The following is a 9,566-nucleotide window of genomic DNA, read 5'->3' as shown; positions in this document are numbered from 1 at the left end:
AATACTTATCCAGTATAACTAACTGGATATTCTTAAATTCGAATGAACTGATTCCTACTTAAAAGAACACTAGAATTCTAGTTGGATAATATTACGTGGTCTTCTAGCTACTTGGAGTGCTAACGTCTACGTGGAACTCTATTATCCACACACGTGGCAGATTACACAGAGGAAACATGGGAATTAGATGATGAGGAAGGTGATCAAGCATTTAATAAGTTGATTCGTGGTGAAGTGAAAAGGATATATATATATGCTTGTGGTTGTTGCCGATTTGCCTTTATAAAAAAGGATGCTTAATTAATGTCCCAAATGGAAAGTATTGCTTTCTCAATAAATTTTTAATAATATATACCGAAAACGAAACTAAATGGAGATGTAAATGTTAGTATCATTTTTCTAAAAGGTCGTTAAAAAAAAAAAAACGAAAACTAACAACCTTCTTTTTTTTCTTTTTCTTTTTTTAAGTGATTATACTTAAATAATAACCCTTAACATGTTATACATAAACAATAAAGTAATATTATTGGACTTTTTTTATTTATTTTATTTTTAACTTTTTTGGGTTTAAAATCGGAATTAATTTAAAAATGTATTTGAGCCGAGCTGAGTAGTTGATAAGGCACTAAGCTTGCCTAGTTTGCACAAGGTTTTTCCTTGGCAAGTTGAGCTCAAGCATATTTTTAACAATCGTCACGAACTTGAGCTGATTAACTCGACCTTAAGTAAAAAATTAAACAAAACCAAGCTTGCACATTCATTACTCGCTCAAACTCGGCCATTTATCCCCGAGTTATACACATAGAATACATATAAGAGAAAAGCAAATATCATCCCTACAAAACCAGTGAAGTCAATGAAATGGCCGGTGAGAAGTCACTCGTGTATAATGAGACAAGCAAAACATCCCCACCAAACAGTGGCTTCTCACCATTTCATTTACTCCACTGGTTTGGTGGGGATGTTTTGCTTTTCTCTTTGTTGTTTTCTCTATTTCCTAGTTTCTCATTATTCTTCCTCTTATATATATATATAGCTTTAGGGTGATCAGAAAGGCATGCATGCTGCCTTGCTAGCCCAACTACTACGTTCATTTCAACTTCAGGTTCTGTCTCTCTTCTCTCCAACGTAGGCCAACAGTGCTGGTTAGCATTGAGCTTTGTGTTGTAATGTATTGGGTTTAAATCATATTTTGTCAGCAAAGAAATGTTATTTTGTTATTTCTCGTTCATTCTTGGAATTTAGCTTTTCTTTCTCCATTTGTGTGCATTTGTTATTCTCTGTCAGTTTATTTTCATTTGTTTTTCTTTCTTAACTCTACATGATAGAAACTTGTCTAATTTGATGCATGGCTTTAGGTGCAGATTCTCCATCTTGCTATATATATAGTCTTATTATTAGTGCATGACTGAAGAATATAGGAACTTAATTTATGGAGTTTGATCACCATGAAAATAACCATTTTACTGTCACGATTTTTGTTTTTGTTACATTTAAAGCTGTAAAATGGTGCTATACCAAAATTTTAAATGATTCGTAACATATACATAATTAGATATATGCTATTTTGTTCTTTCTCATTCATCTTTCCTTATGTGTAAGAAGTATTAGGAAAAACTTTACTTACTACCTCCAATCTTTAATTTTTAATTTTTATTTTTTTTGACATGTTCGCACAAGAGGGGGAGGGGGATTCGAACTAGTGACCTCTGCTTTATTAGGCGTGATCCCAACCGATTGAGCTACCTCTTGGGGACCTTCGATCTTTAATTGTTTTTGCAATCATATCCTTAAACTTTAAAAAATGTCAATTTAATGCATCAATCTTTCAATTTTTTTCCCCCCTCAATTTCAACCATTAGTTAGGATTTTTCCATTAAATCCTAATGAAGATCATGCATGTGTCAAAAATTTCAAAATACCAATTATTTTTTAGGAATTTTTTTTTTTTTTTTTTTGGCTAGGATTTAGATGTTGGTCAGGATTTAATGGAATGTATAAAAATACCCATACTTGAATCTTGAAAAAAAAAATTAATAAAAAAATAGGGGTAATTTGATAGGATTTAACGGAAAATCCTAATGGAGGGGTGAAATTAAAAAAAATTGAAAGATGAGTAAGCTAAATTGACACTTTAAAGTTTTAAGGGTATGAGCGCAAAAATGATGAAAGGTTATTTGTAGTAAGTGAAGTTTTGCCGAAGTAATAAAAACTCATTAAATTGCTTCAAAAGTACTCTAGTATCAAGTAACCTGATATATATATGTACCTGCATTTTCAGAGAATTCTCCCCCTCCGCCAACCAACCTAGGGATGTTTATAGTACTAGTCTTGTTGGTTGCATTCCTGGCTTGGGCATGGCAAGCCATCCGCCCTCCGCCTCCCAAAATCTGCGGCAGCCCCGGCGGCCCACCTGTAACAGCACCTAGAATAAAGCTCAGGGATGGAAGGCATTTGGCCTACAGGGAGCATGGAGTGTCAAAAGAAGTGGCAAGATATAAGATTATTTATATTCATGGGCTCAGAACTTGTAGACATGATCTAGTGGTTGCAGTAAACATCTCTCAAGTACTGAATCCTTTAAGATTGAAATTATTTATTCATAGTTGGGTTAATTTCCAGGCCTTGGTTATCTCAATTATAAGTTGAATTAATTAACTTCATGGTGGAAATCATTTTCAGGCATTTTTTGAAGAACTTGGACTCTACGTTTTGTCCTATGACAGACCAGGCTATGGAGAAAGTGATCCACATCCGAAACAAACAGTGAAAAGTTTGGCTTTAGACATAGAAGAGCTTGCTGATCAGCTGGACTTCGGATCCAAATTTTATATAATGGGTAATTCTATTGGTGGCCAGCTTGTTTGGGGCTGCCTCAAGTATATTCCTCATAGGTAAGAAGAAGCCAAATATATGCTATTCCATCATTAAACTTCAGAATCTATGGGATTCTCCTTTGCAATAATACTTGAATTCAAGTGATATGTAATGCCAGCATTGTGCAATAGTTGTGTGATAGAAATGTAGTATATAATGTTACTCCTATAATTAAGCATTTGAACTATACCAATGAGGGTGTGGTTTAGTGGTCATTCAGGTTGTATCACTTGGGGCTAGATCCAAGGTCGAATTCCGCAATGAGAAGTGAATGGGGTTATTGGTTTGTCCATTAGTGTTGGCTGGTCTTGAGCCTTTCTCAACTCCAAAAGATAGTTCAAGAGGTGAGACTTTTTCTCACACTTATAAACCGATCACTAGCCCCTTACACAACCGATGTGTGATAACACTCTAACAATCTCTCCCTCACACATCGGGCCCTGGGTCGGAGCAAAAACAACCTGTTTCTTCTATGAACTGTTGGACCAGGACTTGTTGGTTGAACCTGAACTCTAATACCAGTGTTGGGTGGTATTGGACCCCTCTCAACCCCAAATCTAGCTCAAGAGGTGAGGCTTTCCTTCACACTTATAAATTGACCACCAACCTCTTCCACGACCGACGTGGGATAATCCCAACAATTAGCTTGGGTGCTACTAGAGTTCTCGATGAGACTGGTGTTAAACTATGACTCGATCGGTTTTGAAATTTTTGCAGAAGGTTTGCAATATTGGAAATATATATATATATATATATATATATATATATAAGCTTTATATCTTACTTATATTATCTAATTTTCTTGGATGTATGTCTACAGGCTTGCAGGAGCAGCACTACTGGCTCCTGTGGTGAACTATTGGTGGGGAGGATTTCCTGCGAAGATGTTAAGAGAGGCCTATTACAGAGAGCTGCCTCAAGACCTGTGGGCGAATCGAGTGGCTCACTATATCCCATGGCTAACCTATTGGTGGAACACCCAGAAGTGGTTTCCTGCATCAACCGCTGTGGTCGGTAACATTAATACATTATCTCCTCAGGATTTTCAAATAATCTCCAAGATTGTTGGGACAAACATGTCTAAGGTATTTGAAATTTTCCTTCTTAATTACAATACTCATGGTGGAGTGATCATGCTTGCATTGAATTCCCAATCTCTAATGATCTTTGCATTGAATTTAACTTATCAAGCACCTAACAGGATAATTTCGAGTAGGTTTTTAGAGGGAACATAGCCTCTTAACAACGTAAGTTGTCAAATATTATCTTCTTTGAAATGGAATGGCTATTTATATAGAATAGTCATTTCTTTGTTTGGTACCGACCTATATTCCTAGGAATGGTGATTTTCATGGAAATAAAAATACCCCCTCGCCCCAAAATTTTTTTTTTGGGACAATGTCCTTCCTAAACTACCAAATAATTGACAATGTCCCCCAAGGCTAGAAAAAAGACAAAAATAACCCTAAATGATTTTCAATAAGATAAAATACTCCAATAAATTTGAAGAAAAAATAATAATAATAATTTTTCTTTAAGAAAAAAAAACTATATATATATATATATTGTAAATTTGCACACCATAATTAGTTATTATTATTATTATTATTGAATTTTATTAAGGGTATTTTCGTCATTGGAGAGGGGGACATTGACAATTTTGGTAGTTTGGGGGGGCACATTGTCTCAATTGAAAGTTTGGGGGACATTGTTAATTGAATGGTAGTTTGAGAAGGGTATGTGGACTTTACCCTATTTTTTATTTTATTTTAAACTTAAAAACAAAATAAAATAATAAAATAAACTTAAAAATAAAGTGGGTGGCATATCTGCGTTATCTCCATACTTATGTTTGTAACATCTCACATGATCGAGGTGGTGTTTGTTAAACACACCAAACACCACAATTCCACTAAACACTATTCATCTCATTTTTTAAAAAAAAATCATTTAAACATTCTCACTTTTTATATCACATAATTCACTTTTTATATCACATCATTTACTTTTTACTACTATTCAAATACAAAAATTACTACAAAACAAAAAATTTTCACTTTTTAATTCCACTTTTCTACTTTGCTATACCAATCATTATTTTCTTTTTGATTATTTTTTTATTGTGAACAGTGTCTTAGAAAAGCCTTGTTGTTTAACAAACAAGGCCTCTAGAGCGTATAACGATTTAGGAAAAGCATTAATAGTCATATCCCTGTTATCACCCCCAAGAAGATTAGTCGATTTAAAACTTTCTTAAAATCACTTATAAAACATAATTTTACCTAGTGTTACATAATGCCTATATATCTATCATTTTTAGCTGGAAAGTGTAATAATCATTCCTACTGGGAAAAAGGAAGAAATGAAAGAAAGCAAGATGTTTGTTAAATAGTATCAGACACAATTTATCATGCAGACGCAGGCAACGCAGCAAGGAGTATTTGAGTCGATGCATCGTGCACTGATGATTGGAGTTGGCAAATGGGAATTTGGTCCAATGGATATTGAGAACCCTTTTCCAAATAATGAAGGCTCAGTTCATGTGTGGCAGGGTGATGAAGATAGGATAATGCCAGTTACTCTGCAACGCTATATTGCCAACAAACTTCCATGGATTCAATACCATGAGGTACCAGGTGCTGGTCATCTCTTTCCAATTGGTGCTGGAATGAGTGAAGTCATCATAAGGGCACTTGTGTCTGGGGACAAGTAGCCCACTTTTGATTGTATTGGGTAAATAAAAAAGAGCACCATATATATATATATATATATATATATATATATATATATATGTTTGGGTGTTAATAAGTCCAATTACTGATCAGGTGGGGGGCTCACCCAAGGTTTTTTTTTATTTATTTTTTAATTTTTTTGTGATGTGACAAAAAAGCTGACGCGGCACTAATAGACGGTGCAAAATTGGCAGAAAACTCATGGAATGACCCATTTCAAATTTGCAGTAAATTTGTATAGTGAAACTTGACAAAATAAAATACGGAGGGTGATGTGGCCTTTTTATATGCAAAACTATCAATAATAAAAATATCACTTGCAATAGAATGAATCATTGTAGAATAGAGTTATATTGAGAGTGTCGAACCTCAAAAACTGTGCATGTGTTGTTATTAAGTTTGTCAAGATCAAATATAACTTTAATTAAAGGGGTAACTTTACTGAAGACTCATAAACTTTCACCCGATTTAACAAACCCCTCAAAACTTCAAAATCTCTCAATTTAGTCTTCCGAACTTTCAATTGCAATCAATTTGGACCCCTACGTCAGATTTTAAACGTTAAATGACATTTAAACCCTTGATTTTTTTTATAAAATTCTCACTTTACCCTTAATTCCAAAATGTTTTTTATTTAGAAAAAACGAAAATCAGAGATATTTGTCTTTTTTGGTATTTCTAACTGCTAAATTTGACGGAGAGGTTTAAATTGAGAGTAATTGAAAGTTCAGGAGACTAAATTGAGAAATTTTGAAGTTTATAGGGATTTGTCAAATCGAGTGAAAGTTCACGTGTCTTCAGTGAAGTTACCCCTTAATTAAAAGAAGTTTGTTTGATTGTTTTTGTTTTCTAAAAATAAATGCATAAAAGTAAAGATAGATAGTAATGAGAGAAAGAATATGAGGTTGATTTCATCGTTAACCACAAAGTAATGTTCAATTATAAATTAACAAGAGAAATTCATACTATGCATGATATATAGCCCGTCTTACTCAAGTAGTCAAGAAGATACTATAATTAAGAAATAAGTATAAGGGGAAAATGCAGTTTACCCCCCTGAAGTTTCAGGGGTTTTTCAATTTTAACCCCAAAGTTCAAAAATTGGCAATCTACCATCCTGAAGTTTCAAAAATTGGCAATTTACACCTTCCGTTTAATTTTTCCGTTAAATTGGACGAAAATTTTTTTTTAAAAAAAAAGCCTGAGGGCAATGATGTAATTTCATAGATTTTCATCAATTTTGACAGAAAAATTGAACGGAGGGTTTAAATTGCCAATTTTTGAAACTTCAGGCGGGTAGATTGCCAATTTTTGAACTTTGAGGTTAAAATTGAAAAACTCTTGAAACTTCAGGGAGGTAAACTGCATTTTTCCCTAAGTATAATCTATCTTCGAATAGCATGGACCGTTTGTCTAATCTCTAGATGCGGTACGATCCGTCTTCCCTAGGTATGGACTATCAAATCGTTTAATCAGTTATACGCAATCAATGGATAAGCATAACTCATCTTCGGGTTGTACAAATTGTCTACCTAAATTATACTAAGTTAAGGTGTAGAGTAATTCGTCTTCCCTAGACATGGCTTATCAAACCCTCTTGATCATGTGCCAATTAAAACCGTTATATAACAATTATTAATATAATCACAAAAAATATGATTGCATGAAGTTGTTATCCATCGTTTGGGATGCACGACGAACAGTCAAAGGTGGAAATTGATTTCTCTTTTTATTTTTTCAAATTAATATGGAAAGAAAAAGCATCAATTAGCAACCCAACATCAAGGGAGGGCTCTACTTGTCCCCAAACAAAAGTGCCTTTACGATGACTTCACTCATTCCAAGTATTCAAATCATATATTCTCAAATCATATATTTATGATTTGAAGCATTCAAAATCATAAATATATGAATTGATTTTCTGTTTGCTATGATATTCAATGGGTCATGGATCTCGAGGTAAGCGTAGGAATCATAACTATATGACTTAATCTGCTGTTTACTATGAATTCTATTATCAAAATTCGCAAGGTGCTGCGATCGTGGGCCATATGAGCACGTGCTCAATTTAATTCCACTCTTTTTTTTTTTTCTTTTTTTTTTTATTTAAAAAAAAAAAGAAAAATGCTAGGAGGACTTTCCTAGCTTTCACGAAAACCGTTCAAAGAGCTCCGCGAGAGAGATAGAATAACAAAAAGATCATGGGAGATTTAAACAGATTTAAGGAAAACCCTTTCTCAATATAAAAATAGAATAAAATACAGTCAGTAAGACATAAACCTTATAAAATCTAAGCATAAAGAGAAAATAACAAAGGAACTAAACCATAAACTTTATAAGTTCATAATCTTTTAATGTTTGCGATCATTAATGAAAACTGACAATTCTATTTGTTAAGACTACAACACATCAACCATGATGAGTTATCTTGATTGAAAGACGTAGAGACTTTATCTTGTAGTGTTGGTGCAAAAGTATAGGGATGCAATGCACTAAAGAGATTGTGGGAGTTGTCATTCTTTATAAACACCGTAAAAAAGAAATTATTGTAATCCTATATATTTTTTATGATATTGATTATAAATCTTGAGAAGATTGTGAACTCATATGTAAAATATAAACTACTTTAATGCATTTAGATGTGAGACCTTTATTGTGGCCAAAATTCTCTGGGTGATCACATGTGGGAATCCCTTTTTCAAGAAGGAATCTTAGCCCTTTATTTAAAAATGACAAGAAATTTTTCATTGAGATAGATTTAATAGAGTAATTATTCTCAGTTTCTTACCAATGCATTTTGGTAAAAAATTACAAAAATATTTATACATAGTGAAAAAAGTGTTACATGTTTGGAAATAATTATGTGATCTTTACATAAACAAGCTCCATAATAATTTATTTACTAAGTGGTGGACATACTAGTTACTTTTCCAACTATGGAACACCTCGGCATTTTGCATATTAGCAAATTGCCTAGATATAGAGTAAAATTCGATGGGATGAAGATGTCGAGCGAATGGCTCACATTGTCAGTTTGCTTAGATCGATAGATGTTAGTTGTTAATGTTATATTAATGACTATTTGGAAGATGATACATAATATTGTTTAAAGATATTTTTAGAAAAAAAAAATGTTTGGATAGATTGAACTTTCGAGGACGATCATTCGAATTCAACTTTGAACATTTGAAGGTCGCAAGTTTTTTAAATAAATAAATAATAAAGAGAGGTTATTTAAAAAAAAAAAAAAAAATTATTTGAAAGGCGTTTTATTTACTAATGACTTATAACATGCAAGAGGTTAACTAGGTTTAATCTGTCATTGTCCCATTTTACTTTTATTAAAATATGACATTAATTATGCAAGGCATTACATATTACTTTAAGTAGGTGCGCATTCTAGAAGGCTGATGTTTCTAAACATAATTGCATGAAGTGGTTATTGATCATTTAGGATGCACTTCGAACTATTGTGGAGCCGTGATCTAGGATGAAATTTGCAACCGACGAGTTTTACTAAAAATGTTATATCTAAATTTTTAGACATCACATTTTTCAATATTATTAGAAAGATAACTCAAAGATTTACAAAAACAAGAATCCAATAAGGAAAGACTTGATTGCTCTTTTGAGACTTTAATCAAGATTTTATTCCAGCAATCGAAAATATTATATTTTATTATTTACGTTATTTAAATTATGATTTTATTTAATTGTAATTTTTTCTTTATTATTCTAGAAATTTCCATAATAGGTTTATGTTTACTTTCGCTTCAAGTTTGCTTACTGTTTTAAAAATTATATTTCAAGAGTTTTCCATATATAAATTATTCAATAAATTAAGTACTATTAATGTCCGAATCAAATAAAGAAACAAATAATATAAATCAAACTATTAGTCAATTAATATGTATATTAATATGTTTAGGATTCTAAAAAAAAACAGAATTCATATAT

General features: G+C 32.5%; 1 protein-coding gene across 2 annotated transcripts; it reads left to right on the top strand.

The window, feature by feature from the left end:
- The first annotated feature begins 2,313 nt into the window (after positions 1-2,313).
- LOC132167730 (uncharacterized) lies at positions 2,314-5,684 on the top strand. Of its 2 annotated transcripts, none has more exons than XM_088513599.1 (4): positions 2,314-2,568; positions 2,683-2,894; positions 3,698-3,962; positions 5,294-5,684. In XM_088513599.1, exons 1-4 carry the CDS (start codon positions 2,314-2,316, stop codon positions 5,588-5,590), a joined length of 1,029 nt encoding a protein of 342 aa, XP_088369725.1. In that variant the 3' UTR covers positions 5,591-5,684. The 2 variants fall into 2 exon arrangements, with proteins under 2 accessions (XP_088369725.1, XP_059434737.2); XM_059578754.2 differs by having other exon boundaries at positions 5,276-5,684.
- Positions 5,685-9,566: the final 3,882 nt, after the last annotated feature.

The sequence above is a fragment of the Corylus avellana genome, chromosome 2, assembly GCF_965113065.1.
Source record: "Corylus avellana chromosome 2, dhCorAvel1.hap1.2, whole genome shotgun sequence".
Lineage (NCBI taxonomy): Eukaryota > Viridiplantae > Streptophyta > Magnoliopsida > Fagales > Betulaceae > Corylus > Corylus avellana.
Note: the sequence above shows the minus strand (reverse complement) of the source record. Positions and strands in the feature narration are given on the sequence as shown.